The sequence below is a fragment of the Thermobia domestica genome, chromosome 1, assembly GCF_964235325.1.
Source record: "Thermobia domestica chromosome 1, izTheDome1.hap1.1, whole genome shotgun sequence".
Taxonomy (NCBI): Eukaryota; Metazoa; Arthropoda; class Insecta; order Zygentoma; family Lepismatidae; genus Thermobia; species Thermobia domestica.
The window spans coordinates 285,198,208-285,214,733 of record NC_137454.1 but is presented as its reverse complement, the minus strand read 5'-3'; the positions used below and the strand labels follow the sequence as shown (position 1 = coordinate 285,214,733).

General features: G+C 34.2%; 1 protein-coding gene across 1 annotated transcript in view; it reads right to left on the bottom strand.

The window, feature by feature from the left end:
• LOC145680201 (uncharacterized) overlaps nucleotides 1-16,526 on the bottom strand; it is a 105,050-nt gene that overhangs the window by 44,490 nt on the left and 44,034 nt on the right. The window contains exons 2-3 of the mRNA XM_081750505.1: nucleotides 4,685-4,809; nucleotides 1,391-1,569 (exon numbers count right to left, since the gene is read on the bottom strand). Coding sequence (XP_081606631.1) covers nucleotides 1,391-1,569; nucleotides 4,685-4,809 — 304 coding nt within the window. The remainder of the gene's footprint in view (nucleotides 1-1,390; nucleotides 1,570-4,684; nucleotides 4,810-16,526) is intronic.

Here is a 16,526-nt window from a genome sequence, read left to right as displayed (position 1 = left end):
CTTGCAGTTCGCGTTTCATTCAAATACTCCTTTAGTACGGTATATCCTAACTACAATGGATGGTTATAGTCTACATATAGTACAGTAATTTAAACGAATTTCGCTCAGACTCGATTTCGTAATAAAGTTAAAATTGATTATATAGATATTTGAATTATGGGGGTTGTAACTTTGCGTTTGTTGAAGGATTGGATTCTTTAGAGAAATGGGCCAGGGTTAATGCTCTATATAATTCAGTTAATACCAAAAAATAATTATAATTATTGCAGCTGCCATTATCAAATCTATTATTGTGATGGAAGAAGAGCCAAATGAAGCCAATAAAATAATAAGAGAATTTTGATTTATCTCTGGAATCTACTTCAAAATTTTGTATAATTTTGTGTAAATGGTTATATTTAAAATCTAATATATATTAAGTACAGAAGATGTAGCGCACAGTCCATGGATTTTATAATTGCAGCTCGACTATAATGATTATAAAAAATGGTAATACATGTGGGAAGCATAGAAATACGTTTTAAGTCTCATGTTTATGTCCATTTTTCGGAATGATTCAGTTACTTAATTTTAAGGTCCAAAACTACGAACTAATACGATTATGTAGCTCGTGTGGTAATAAAATTGGAGTAGAAGGAGGAGATATTTCAAGAAACCTAACCAACAAACTCTGTGGCCTATGGAACCCATAGATTGAATGCCGCGTTTACAAAAGCTCTCCATTGACTTATTTCTTCAGCCAACTAGACCCAGTTTCTACTTTCTATTCCTATTTCTGTGAAATTTAACTTAATATTATCCTCCCATTTGTGCCTGAGTCTTCCTAATGGTCGTTTTCCGATTGGATTTCCAGTTAAAACTTTGAAAGCGTCTCTACTTTCTTCCATTCTGGCTACATGATATGCCCACCTAAACCTCCTACACTTGTGACCTTAACAATGTTTGGTAAACGGTATAAATTAGCATTTCCTCATTATGAAGTTTCCAGCATTCCCCATTCCCGTTCTTCTTCAGGCCGAATATTCTTCCAAGGATTTTATTCTCAAATACTTCCAGTCGGCGTTCTTCCGTCAGAGTAAGCTATCTTGTTTAGCAACCATACAGCACAACATGGATGCTTATCGTTTGGAGAAAGCCTACAAACACAAAATCTTATGTCTGAGAGTCAAGAAGATAAGATTAACTGGCATGTTCTCAAAATTTATTCCATAACGGAATACGAATTATTACTTCTTATCTCCATGAATTTCTTCTACGATGAAAAATATTTGGGACCTAATATCGCTTAGGCATACTAACAGTCTATATATGGTGGTATATTGTTTGCAAGTTAATCAAACCTTTGAGAGATACTTCAAGCTATTTTGGATATTAACTACATTGCTCTCACCTTTCATAATGTTTTCCCACATTACTCTAATATGGTCGTCTCGATCGGCGCGAGTATGTTCATGCCAGAATCCTAATGCATGTAATAATTCATGTTGAATAGTGCCTCGAGTAAAACAAGCTGGATAATGGAGTCTCATTTCTCTTCTACTGCGATGGTAGCCAATTGGGGCAGCACATCTGTATGTAGAGGAATTATGAAACATTAAATAATGTTCACTCACCAACTAAAATGAAACTATAGTTACAAAATACAATATCAGTGCATAGTTAAATTGCAATTATATCAATAAAGTTGAAGCTTTAACTTACAGATCTTGTAAGTACGAATAAAATACACTGCATACAAATAAGTTTGAAGTTACATCATTCTTGGGGCGTATATGGATTCAACAAGTGAAACGTAAGCAATATTTCGCTGATTTCCCTATCCGATAGAATTTTCCTAGTGGCACATTACCTTATTTGTAGAGTAGCAAAATATTATTATTATTATTATTATTATTATTATTATTATTATTATTATTATTATTATTATTATTATTATTATTATTATTATTATTAATAATAATAATAATAATAATAAATGTCGCAAAAATAAATCGAAAAATCGCCCCTTATAAACGCTTTGTCGTTTCTCATCATAACTTACCTAAATCCAAACTTTGGTAATGTTCCGACAAAATTTGGCAATTAGGAACCATCAGGCCCCGATATCTCAGAACGGCTCAAAATATCGCAAAAATAAACCAAAAGACTCCCGTTATATGTCCTTACCATTTTTTCATCATAATTTACCTAAATCTAAATTTTGGTAATGTTCTGACAAAATTTTGGCAATTAGGAACCATTAGCCCGATAATCTCGGAAACGGCTCAAAATATCGCAAAAGTCGAAAAATCTACCCTTATGAATTTCCTTGTTGTTTCTCATCAATTTACTTAAATCCAAATTTTAGTAATATTCCGGACAAAAATTTTGGCAATTAGGAACGTTAGGCGCCGATATCTCGGAAACGGCTCAAAATATCGCAAAATAAACCAAAAAGCATCCCTTTATAATTCCATTGTCGTTTCTCACATAATTTACGTAAATCCAAAATTTGGTAATGTTCTGACAAAATTTTGGGATTAGGAACCATTAGCCGATATCTCGGAAACGGCTCAAAATATCGCAAAAAATCGAAAATCTACCCTTATGAATCCCTTGTTGTTTCTCATCACTTTACCCAAATCCAAAGTTCAGGCAATTGCGAACCATTAAGCCCCGATAGACCACAGCCCAGTTGGACTGGCATAAATTTCCTCGTTTTCCCTATCATTTTTATTATCTTAAGCAAAAACATATCGCACACTTATTTCAAAAGTGACCACTCAAAAAAACAACTTTTTCAGTAAATGCCAAAAACTATTTTAACAATAGCATAGCACCGAAAAAGATTTAAAATTATGAACTTTTCTATAAATTACTCTCAGAAGGTCGATGCAAGGTTAATTTATTGTAAAGTTTGTGTCTTTTACCAAAAGAGGAATTTTTCTGAGTTGTGACTATTCTCAAGTTAATTTTTAACGTTTTCATTTGTATTGAGTTGTAGCAGTTTAGATGCATGTTTGAACAAAACATATAATGTTATGACGCTTTTCTGTTTGTTGGCATGAATAAATATTGATGTGGATTAGGACATCTTACAAGTATCATGTTATTACTTTCAATTTTTAGAAATGATTAACTTGTCTTTAAATAAAATAATATGACAGATACAAAATATCATAAATTAATAAATAATGGTCTTAAAGGGATAACGAAATTATCTCGAAAGAAAACTTCTTCTACACGAGTAAAAGTTATTAGAGATTGTAGAAGGAAATTCAATCTAATTCAAGAACATTTTTGAAAAACGAGTTATAAAAGTACTTTGGGATTATATGTTTATCGACTAGCTCTTGGATGTCTTTCTTCTTATTTCTGGGCAATAGGATTTTCGCGAGCAAGTTTTAACCAACCGCACAGACTCCAGATTTACTTGACCTAGTCTTCTTCATTTTACTCAAGTTTCCTTCCTTGAGAGTCGTATCTTTGTATGACGTTTTGTAAAAGAAACTACTCTTTTTCCACCTTTAGCATTTTTATATAATTCCAATTGACTTTCATTCCATCACTGTCTGTGGTAAAATTGCTTCCCCATTCGGCCTACAAAGCTTACTGCAAAATTATATCTTCAAAGAGGAACAATAGTTCGAAAAAGAACCGCAGTGACAAGTCCCGCTGAACAGTACAGAGCCATTGTATGACTGCGGTGCAAGTGCCGTAGTAAGTTATGAATCACCTCTTGTAGCTTGTATCGACGATCACAGTCCGCAGCGTGTTACATGACATGGAGACACGAGATCGAATTGCGCTGGTGAAACCGCTGATATGGACCATTACGATTTAGCACGACGTCAATGATGCCGTAATAGGCAGCATGGACCCGCTGGTAACTAGAAACGTGTGATGTGATCGGATGAGTTACCGTTCATTCTATTTCAAACTACAAGCTGTATTTATGTGTGTCGGAGATCCGCAGATCCGCAGTGTTTCGGCGCGACCGTAATATTGCGGTGGCTTTGTGATGCTGTGGGCCACAATATCCTGGTTTCCGGTGGGTCCTGCTGATGATGCTTACCGGTCGAATCACTACCCGTGACTATATCGCCATTTTTAAGGTATAATGTCCATTCTATAAGCGCAAATTTCCCCGGGTAATAGTATTATATTCTAGAACGACAATGCGTCCTATTCACACAATTGGAACTGTTGCTTGAGAAGCATCAGTATGAAATTGTATGCCTCCTCTGACCGACCTATTCACTGGACCTGAACACAATTGAACATTATGATATTTGGAGAAAAATCTGGCGCAGATTTCCAGCCCTGCCACTGGAAATCGACCTGGGTTCTGTGCACCAAAGAGCGCGAACTACTTGTAGACCAGCGGGAAGAGCATATTAAGATTTCCTTACTAGTCAGTATAAATAATTCTATCAGAAAATTTCTGAGCACATTTAGAAAGCGCTCATTTCAGAATTTGGCAACTCAATACATAGTTTCTTAAGACCATAGGATTTCTACTCGTATATAGGATTTCTAAAGCTATTAGTAATGGCTTGTCAATAGAAAACACCTTGTTAAAGATGAAAATATATTAGAAACATTAAGATTTTTTGTTGCTAATTTAGAACTTACCCATAACATTCCTGATAACCACATAAGCCTGTGTATCTTCTGTCTTGGGAACAAATCTTACACAGGTTACCTTTGGAGATCTGAAATGGCTCTTGTGATAGCACTTCGTTGTTCATCAGTAAATTCATCACTGATCTCGTAGTATAAAGTCCGGTTTGGCCATTTAATTTCTTTGTTAATAATTAGGTTTTTGGACTGAAAAAAAGAAAACCATAAGAATATTTCATTATTTAACCCAGTAAGTTCAAATTTAAGAGATATTATTCTTATCGTCTATGGAAGATTAGAGGAATTTACATGAACTAAGTAAGAAATCTGGAAATACACGCTTAAGAAATAAAACATCACCAGTACATCCACGCGCAGTAAAAAAAAAAAAAAGCGTGTAGTGTAGTTAACGGTTTTTCGCATTTATTACATGTTTCCTTCCGCCTTTGGTTAAGATTGAGTGAAGATTATAGAAGGTATCTGTAGAACTCTAGGACCATCAGCGAGGACTTTATATAGGATGATCCGGGCATCTATTGCCCTACACTTTAGAGCGCTGCTCTTGATTTTTAAAACATATGTGGTCAAGTGGGTCATCCAATAAAATTACGAAATTTACAAAATCCTAATAAACTCGATTAGAGTTCTATCAGGTTCGATTCCCTGCGGGAGATCATGTGGTTCGGATTTCACGTTAATCAGTAGGTCCACGTCTCATATAGCCTCACTGCTGAAAGGGACGTTAAACTCAAAATCACCTCACCTCACCCATCTATAGGACACCAGAATATGCAGCATGAATAAAATATTCCCATTATTCCATCATCAACTTGGGATTTCTGGCTAAACAAAGAGAAAAATCTATCTGGGCCGCTGAGCTCAGAAGGACCGCAAAAGAAAAAAATCAACATTTGGAACAATTTTAAGTGATAGCGTAGTGATGTAGAGTGATGTGCTGTTATGACGGGCGAGGGGCATTCGGCCATAAGTTGTCTAGGTCGCAAAAATAAAGTTCATCACTGCCCTCCATCTATGTATATATTCATGTGTTAGTGAGTCCCGTTGTCCTTCAATTTATCCTGTAATATCATTTTAGGGAAATGGATAGGATTGTAAAAATTCAAAACGTATTTTTTGAGCAACCTTACACAATCAATATCTTTCTGCAACGCTATAGCGAAGTAAAACTAAAACAACAAGTTTATTTTGCAATACTACGTCAAGTTGCTTTGGTGAAGAGGCAATTAAGGAGAAAAGAATCTTTCGCAAACATCAAAATTCGCTTAAAATAATTATATTATAAGCTATTAAAGTCCATTCAGTCACTTGCTCACAGTAGTGAGAATTGTTCTTTAAATGAGCTGTTACCAAAATTTTCAAAATATGTCTTCCCGCTGGTATAGTGGTTAGTACGTGGTCATTTGTGCACGTAGTTCCGGATTCGATTTCCATGTTCAGAGCGTTGAAAATGTCAACACATTACAGTGGTTCCAATTCCATCTTAATCTGTAACTTCACGTCTTATATAGCCTTGTTGCTAAGAAAAAGGACCCTAAACTTCACAGAAATTTTCGAAATATTTTCGTTTGCAATTTCATAATACAGTGTAATGTAAACACTTATCCAGAGGGGAGAAAAAAGACATCGTACTTGTCACTTTCGTGAAATACACAATAGTGGTAGAGTTCTGAACTGGGTTTCTTTTTTCCGGATGTTAACAACACAAAACGACAAAATGAATAGAAATAAATCGTTCTTCCACGGCTCACTATAACAATTTAACATTTTATCGATGGAGATTGAAAGATGCTTTAAAATGAAAACAAGAAAGTAACGTGTTTCTGGCACTTACTGTTTAAATAGTGCGGTAATATAGTGGTTAGATTTTATTGAGAGGATCAGTGTTACCACCTGTCATTAACTTAATAAGTTATTGGATGGTATTTAAAACAAAAGACAAGTGTTTCTATTTTCCGCTTTTGCCAAAATACAATGTTTTATTTACAGGTAATTATAGAAATTAATCTAATGATTTTATATATAAAAAAGATCGCTATTAATTCTGAGGCTTAACTTTATTGCAGGAAACCAAAACTAAAAGCTTGGACCACCAAAAGTAACAGCGTTTTGTGAATGAAAAATACAACTTACATTAAACAGAATTTTAGTCCAGTTCTCCGTCGTCCACCCATTCTTCGAGTTACGATTATTGGGAGTTTTTGTTTTGAGTTTTAATGTGAACCTTTATGCCCTCTGTCCTCTCGAGTACCTTTTTATATTTGATAAATTGCATCATTTCGAACCCTGAGGTCCACTATAATTACTTTTTTTCCCTAATGATAGTAAATATCACGAAAGGATACGTGATCGCCCGAGTTTAAAAATTCTTTTCTTACATTTAGATTCCCATCACCTAATATTCACATTTTTAAATTGCCACAAAATAACAATACAAAAATGATATTTGCAATTTCAGTGCCTTTTTTTCCTTTAACATTAGAGTAAATTTTTTAATGTTTTTTTATAAAATATATACATGTATTTTTTATCTCTGTTTTTAGATTTTCATTACATTACAAACTAGCTTAAAATAAACTAGACTGCCAACCTGTAATACACGAAGCTTCTAACGTCTCCTGAGAGGTTCACGAGTATTTGGCCCTTTAATCGCACGCGGCTCGTACTCCTGCGCTTCTGTATGTTGATGCAAGGAATATGGATCCAACACAGAAATAATGTTCAAAGTCCTGCTAGATGCTCGAAGATTTTAACTTATAGTCCTGGATCTAGCTATGGTTCTGTAGGAAAGTTTGAGTATGGAGAATTTTTCCTCAGAAATGTTTAGTAGGTGTCTTACTAATTATTCTTTACTTGGGTGGACATCCGACATCTGGTACGTTTTCCAGCTATGACGTCATCAAAGACGGCGGCTGCTTAATCACAGAAATATTGATATTTCGACTAATATTGGACTGATTTACATGTAATTTCGTTCTTTTCTTTCAGGATTGCTTAGCAGGAGTCCTAATACGCATGTTTTTACTAATGTATACACCCGACCTGGGGTAACATCATCCAAGATGGCAGCTACTTAATTATAAAGATGTTCATATCTCCACTAATATTGGACTGATTAACATGCAATTTCGTTCTTTCTTTGAGTATTGCTTAGCAGGGGTCATAGTGAGTAATTTCCTTACTCAGGTGAACATCTGACACATTTCCTGGGATGTTGTCATCCAATATGCCAGCCGCTCAATTGCAAAAATATTCATACTTCTGGTAATATTTTACTGAAATTAACACAGAATTTCGTTATAATTTTCCATTATTGTTAAACAAATGTTCTTGTAATTAGTTTCAATTTAGGTGGTCATCCGACAAATTTTCCACCTATCACATAATTCAATATGGCGGCTGCTCAATCATAGAAATTTTTATATCTCTGGTAATATTTGACTAATTAACACGAAAGTTTATTTCATTTTTTAAAAGGAAAACGTAGTAGGTGACGTAGTAAGTACTCTTAACTTAGCTGGACATTCAAAATATTTTCCAGGGATTGTCATTCAATATGGTGGCTCTTTTGTCGAAGAGTTAAATGTTCACCATAATTTTCCCAAGAAACAGATACAGAGCGTAGATGAAAAGGTAAATTCAATGTTCCAATATATTTTGCGAAAAGGTAACCCATTTGAAATGCATCCTAACGAAGACACTAGTTCCACAATATGCAAAAGAAAAGATATTAAATATTTACCAAATAGCTGGTGAGGCCTATTGTATATACGTTGCGTAAAACACTATATGAAGACAAAATGAAAAGGGATTTCAATGTTATTCACAAATTAATGCTACTATTAATTATTTAATAGTCACATAGCATCAAGTACAGGAAAAAACAACAGGAATAAGTCAAACAGTTTCGCCTATAGGATGATACAAATTGGTCAAGCTCGTGGATATAACGCACAAGAGCTTTTCAGATATGATTTGTCTAATAATTCTGTACTCTTCGGTGAATAAGGGTTTATGAGAAAGTGAAAAAAAGCGCTTTATTGAAAGAGCTCGAAACATTTTTCAGCATCACCAGTAATGATCACCTGTTCCAGGTGGATCAGAAAACTTGTCACATTGTGGATGTTATGAATTCTATCTGGAAAGTGACGAAAACTGACAAGAAAACTTTTTGTATTGTAGCTTCTTATTTTATATAAATTCAGAGCATCACGAAGGACTGTGGAAGGGTCTATTATATGTTCGGCAGCTACCACAAATTATAACCAAAAGAACACGAGAGAATGCGAAGGCAAAATAGAGCTTCTGTTATAGCTTCCATCTCCGAAGACATTCCATTACCCGTCCAACTCAATAGTTTCCGGTGATCTCCACGCAACAAACTGCTGTTACCAGAGTTTATTGTGAAAATATTGATGTCTCCCTTGACTAAAACGCCATTGCTACCAACCACACCTTTAGTGTCTTCTCTGGTGATGAAGATTAGGTGATGTTCAACTGTACATTTGCGCAAAATGGAATGCAAGTTAATTATCCAGAAATAAATTGATTACTATTAGAGGAAGCTGATTTTAGAATGATGATTCATTCTAAGTATGCATCCCAATGTGAATTCACCAAAATTGTTCTCATTAGTGCTGACACTAACATAATGGTATTAGCAGTGTTTCATTGGCCTAATCTTCATCATATTAGTTTACAAGAAATGTGGGTTCACACTGGAGTTGGTGATTCCACACGACTTCTGCCGGGTTCATGCCATTTACCGAAAAATGAGAGAAGACCTGTACAAACTGCTTCAGCCATCCAGTACACTACTAAGTTCGTTACGAAGAAACCAGCTATTCATTCTGCATTGAGCATATATTTGGGAAATTTTGGAGTGTCGCCTGACTGGGGTGATGTAGAAAACAATCCTTAAAGCTGCAGAAGAATACTTAGTCCAGCTACTGAAGAAAGGATTCCATTGCACATCTTTAGATGAATTCAGGGTTTGTTATTACTAGGCTCCGGATTCTTAGGTTTGAACCTATTTTATTCCTGTACAGTGAATGCAAAAAATTCATGTTTTCTTTACATTTCAAGTTGCTATAAGTAGAACTATATTAGTTTTATAGGACCTAAAATGTCCTAATTGGGAGGTTAGGACCTAAAAAATCCTAAATTAACTTTTAGAACCTATAACGTCCTAAATGATTCCTTATAGTTATTTTTAACTTGAAAAATACTTTCAAACACCATTCAACCAGTTTTCAACAATGCAATAACAAGGTTTCCTTCACATAACATGTTTCTTTGTAATTTGCGGCTTATTGTGAAAAAGCGGGGCAGCAAGTTTATTTTTAGCACTACTACTACTATAGTACAACAGGCCATACATATGTTAAACTATATTTCAGCTATCAAAAAAAGTCCAAGGTAAGAAGAGTTTTATTATTTTTATTACGCAGAAGACTGGTTAGCATAAAACTTACTAAATTAAGGTTACCATTTAAGTATGAAATAGCTAACAAAGTGTTTAAAGTGTAGTAATATTCCGTTTTCAGTAATATAACGCTAAAAATCCTAAACCGTGTTTTTAAAAACCTATAAAATCCTGAAATGCACTTTCTAAAATCCTAATTTGAATTTTTGGGGACCTAAAAATCCGAAGCCTAGTTATTACCATTATGGTAAAATGTTGACATTAACGTCTTGCCACCTTCAAGCAACAGGACACTTATTAAGATCTTAATTTTATACATACCTTGAACAGCACTGTATTGATGACACAATTGTACACTTAGACCCTTGTGATTTTGGTTTCGAAGTGACAGAAGAATGTTTGATGCCAACACAAAACTTACAGCAGTATCCTAATGATTTTATTGGGGCATATACTTGTTTGACATTTACAAATTCCTCACGCATTTGTAAGAAAAATAAGGTAACATGTGCCTTTTGCAAGTGCAGGGGTATAAAGGAGTCGAATTTAACTTGTAAAATTCGTTTTAGATGACATCTTAAAAAGGTGGTGGTGATATTCATTGTATATTATATTACTTTGTTTACCGTATTCTATAATTTAAAACTTCTCATCCACTTCATATTGCAAACAGAATGGTTTGTAGTGAAGGGTATTGATACATGTTGTTAATAATATTTATAATATCAGAATGAACTCAACTGTTCGTAATTATTTAATTATTATTTAGTAATTATTTATTAATTAATTATTATGTTGCAAGATATTTTAGTTAAAAGGATTTGATATAGCACATAGTTTACTGGATTAGAAAATTAGTTGGATTTTTTAGTTCTCGATATTAATAAGAGAAACGGATGTATGTGTTGTTGTGTATGTCTCTGTTGAATGTATGTTTAAATATTTAACTCAATTTTAAGAAATGGTTTAATATATTTTAAATACTTTTTAAATACTATTTAAATACCGGTAATACAGGGTGTTTTACCCAAAAAGCCGCGATTTCTAGCGGCTACAAAATTTATTTGAACAATAGTATAGTAATATTTATATGTAAATACACAGAAAAAAGGATAATTTTTGTTTTACAATGCTTTTTTTAAGGTTTCATAGTCCAGTATAATAATGGCGGACCGTAGACTTACGTTGCAGCAGAAGATCTCATTGGTGCCTTGGTTCATTGAATCACGCTCCCTTGTTGGTTTCCTATCATTGTGCATGGGCACCATCCACCAAGTCCATATGGCGTTATGTTGATCAGTTGAATAAGACTGGTAATGTTACAGGACTTCGAAGAGGGGGGATGCAGATCAACTGTGCTTACAGAACAGCGTATTGCAGTAGTGCGAGCATCGGATGTGAATAGCCTGACTAAAAAGTCTCTGCAACGTTTGTCAGCAGAAAATGCAATATCCGTAATATCATGTTGGCGTATCCTGCGAAAAGATCTGCAAATGTTTCCCTACAAAAGGAAGATGCTTCAAAAATTAACATATATTGCAAAAAGAAGGCGTCTGCATTTTGCAAATCAGTCCAGTGCATTAATTGCTGATGACCCAGACATTATTGAAAACTCGTGGTGTACAGACGAAGCTTACTTTTGTCAGTCAGGTGAAGTAAACAAACAAAATTTAAGATTTTGAGCAACAGAAAATCCGCATGAAGTGCATCCGGAAAAGGTTTCGGTTTGGTGTGCTGTAACAAAACGTGGCATAATTGGACCTTTCTTCTTTGATAGCTATGTCACATCAGAAAATTATTTGGAAATGCTTGAGCATTACTTCTATCCTAGTCTTTGTCGTAAAAGGTGTCCACTTCGTCGGCAATGATTCCAGCAGGTTGGAGCTAAACAGCATACAACAGAACCTGTCCTTAATTTCCATCACACAAAATTCCGCAATCGTGTGATCACTAATCGATATTCTTTTTTTTTTTTTTTTTTTGGAACAGGCTTAGAGTGGCCTCCATACAGCCCAGACATTAACCCTTGTAATTTTATGTTGGATTAATTCAAGGAGGAGGTATTCAACCTTAAACCCCGATATTTAAATGAATTAAGAGCACACATTGAGCAGTGTACGGCAGCAGTTAGTCGCGTCACTCTTGGTAAGGGTTTTGATAACATGCCCATCAGGGTCAGGAAAGTGTCCAATCGTTAGGGTGGACACTTCGAACATGTGTTACATTAAACTTTAGTGTTACATTAAACTTTAGTCTTTGGCTTATCATACCATGTAAATTTCTTTTACTATGATCATCAATAAAATATGTTGTTGCAATTCAAAATCACGGCTTTTTCACTGAAACACCCGTTATATTTCTAGCTCAATTGGAATTATGTTAGAATTAAGTGAATTGCAACTTTAGATGTATTCGCTTCATCAATAGTAATTACAACGTACTAACGAAATTCCATGTTGATTAGTCAAATATTACTACAGATATTAAGATTTCTGTGATTGAGCAGCCGCCATATTGGATAATGCGATATTTGGAAACTGTCGGATGACCATGTAAATTGGAACTGATTACTAGAATATTTGTTTAACAATAATGAAAAATTATAATGAAATTCTGTGTTAATTTCAGTAAAATATTACCAGAAGTATGAATATATTTTGTAATTGAGCGGCCGGCATATTGGATGACGTCATCCTAGGAAATATGTCGGATGTTCACCTTAGTAAGGAAAATACTAGGATCCCAGCTAAACAATCCTGAAAAAAAAATCAGAAATTGCATGTTAATCAGTCCAATACTGTATTAGCGGAGATATGAACATGTTTATGATTAAGCAGCCGCCATCTTGGATGACGTAATCCTAGAGAAATGTGTTGGGTGTTCACATTAGTAGAAACATGCATACTAGGATCCCTGCTAAGCAACCCTGAAAGAAAAGAACGAAATTTTATATAAATCAGTCTAATATTAGCTAGATGTGAACGATTTTGTGATTAAATAGCCGCCATCTTTGATGACGTAATAGTCGGAAAACGTACCAGATGTCGGATGTCCACCCAAGTAAAAACTAATTAGTAAGACACCTACTAAACATTTCTGAAGAAAAATTCTCCATACTCAAACTTTCCTACAGAGCCATAATCAGATCCTGGACTATTAGGAAAAGATATAAACTTAATGCATATAAAGTCCTAACGGGTAGACACTGTCTACCCTGTCTCTTCTCAAGGCTCGCCACTATTTTAGAGTGTTGAAGGTGGAGAAATCTTTTCTTGAGACGCTAAATCGATTCCAAAAAGCGCTTGTTGCTATGCTGTAGATTTTGTTCTATGACGATCAACCTTGAAACCGGAAGTACTAGTAAAGTTTACCACTTTCATTTCTAGTAAAGTACTACGGTGATGATATTATTTTTCCTTCACAAATGATTGATTTTAAAAATACATTTTTGCTATATGTTACTATTTTTGTTGCATGATGATTAAGTTTGAAACCAGAAGTACTATTGAAGTTATACCACTTCCAATGTTATTAGGGTAATACGGATCGATAGTGCATCATTTCTTGAGATACTGAATCAATTTTAAGAAACCACTTGTTGCTGTCTATTATAGATTTTGGTCGATGGCTATTGACGTAAAATACGGAAAATGATTGATATGTATTATTTGTAGTTTTAATAGTCATTAATAGAGAAGATAAAACCTATTCTCTAGACGCTGAATCAGTTCCTAAAATAGTTTCTCTCTGTGCAGGGCCAGATCTTGAATCCTACGAACTACGCGTTCGCAGGAGGCGCCAAACTGGGAAAGGGATTTTGTGTTTCAAATATGAATATTTATTAGAGAAACTGTTGGGATGAAAAGTTTTCCAAATAGTTTCTAAATTGCGAGAGTAAATAATCATAAGGATCTCGTAGTTACTTTTGACACAAAACTAACTTTTGCAGAACACATAAACACTATCACTAAGCACTCGATGCGTCTTCTAAGATTTCAGTGGAGATTAACAGAAATACGGAACTCCTCTTCCTAACAATTTTCTACAAGACAATAATCTCTCCTAAATTGGAATATTGTTCACCTATCTGGACAATGGCAGCTTCTACAAATCTATTCCGGCTAAACTCAGTTCTAAACTTCTTCCTGGCAATAGCACGCCTGAGAGTAGCTCGCACACATATGATGACAAAACACGAACTGTTGCAAACACTAAATATTCAACTACCTGACACTCGTCATAAAATCAGTGACCTCAAATATCTCTATAAACTCTCACATGGTCAACTCAGGTCCGAAATGCTACTCTTAGAATTGTATTTTCGAATCCCCTTCAGACAAACACGCAACACATATTTTTTTCATATAGTATGACCTAGACTTTCAATAGTTCAACGTTCTCTGTCCTACAGGCTTCCTAAACTATACAACGAAATGTCACATACATGCATAGGGCATATAACTCTGCACTACGACGTCATTTTCGTGGATAAACTTTAGTCAGCTATTGTCAACCTTGTTATCACTTATGTTGTTATTCCTATTATTATTATTATTATTATTATTATTATTATTATTATTATTATTATTATTATTATTATTATTATTATTATTATTATTATTATTATTATTATTGTTGTTGTTGTTGTTGTATTATGTTTCATCTCTTAGATTTGTTAGATATTCCAGTGTAAACTGGCGTTCAGCTGTATCTGGAATTGTGTTCGTAAATAAATAAATAAATAAATAAATAAATAAATAAAAAGTATTGTACAGAGTGAGATACAGATAAAATACATCAAAATAATAATAAAGTCGACTCTTTGTGTGGTTGGCTGTAAAACTTCCCTTTACAATTGAAATGGACTTGGACATGAATTGGCGTTAGTGCCACACTCACAAGGGATGCTGGTTTGAGGAAAATTTCCTGTGGCGCAGGGAGATTTGGGAAAGATTTTTTAAAAGAGGGAAAAAGGGAAATCTTACGAATACGAGATCAAATGTAGGGAATTTTTGTTTTTCAATAGATGTTATATTAAGCACTACGGTAGTACGACTAAACACAGTGGCATTCTTTCCACAATCCTACCATATGCATAAAATATAAATGTAACACACTCTTCGTTCTTCTTCCAACAACCCTTCCGTGATCACGCTAGAGAATATCATTGCCAAATGGACGGATTCAGGGTAAAAGGTAACAAGTCATTTTTATTCATTTTTCAGGAGAGTCAAAAAACTAATTGAGGTATAGTAAAACACCTAAGGAAATATTTTTAAAATCTGAAATTTTTACAGTGTTTCGTTGTAAATACTTTGAGGTTTCGAATTGGAATTTTACTCTTACCAATATTATTAACGATACTATGGTATGTTATGTGACTTATTTCTTTCAGTTCAGTTATATGTTGATATGGAAAAAAGGAACAAGTCATCATCATAGTCAATTATAAATACTTTATTTCTAATAGAACACTATAGAACTGTCGTGATAAACTGCATAAATGCTTACATTGACACCTACTTTTAATTATTAAGCGTACAAATTAACAAGAATATTGTTAGAATATTTTCAGCAATATCACATTGTTCCCATAGATTGTCACGTATTTAAAAATAATAAAAAGGAACTGGAACACGCATAGTTGACAATACTGTTGAACTTTTTTAAATCTTATATTGGAAGACTTCGTCTCATCGCATCACCACTAACGGTTGTTAAATGTTAAAAAGACAAAAATGAATTTTAACACACGCGGCTGGGACGAGTTAGCAATAAAAACTTGAAAATCTGGATACTCATCGAGGTTTTCAACTTTTATTTCTCACTCGCCCTAACTGCACAGAGAAAAATACGTTCTCCGGACAGCGGTATATTGTACAAATATACGGTATCCTCTTGCTTACTATAGAAATCAGTACGTTGCATACGTTATCCGTATGCTACATAGGCACTGGCCTTAGATGTTATATCATGCCGTTGTAGGATGTCTGACATCTAACAGTTTCCCGTATATCACATGCATATAATTACTTAAGTTACCTTCATCAAATGAAGTTCCTTTTGAGCATTAACATTTCTAGTGAAGTTATTATGACGTGATACATTAATTAAATTCTGTATTGTACTTACTTTAAAGTAGGAGATGCAAGTAACAAACGCTTTTCCAAGAAATTTGACAGTTAACTGTAAGAATGTATACTTACTTTAACTCTTCCTTCATTTTCAAATATGCAGAAAATAAAAACAGCAAGTGAGGAGGTAAATCCCCTCATCCCCTCTGCAAATACCAGGCAGAAGTAAATATGAACTGCACTTCAGAATCTTTGTAGTGAAGCTAAACGAGAGTATTCCAATAATATACACATTGCGTGTTTTCCTCCATTTAAATATTTGTTGAATAATAATAATAATAATAATAATAATAATAATAATAATAATAATAATAATAATAATACGACTACTTTTGCTGATATAAGTA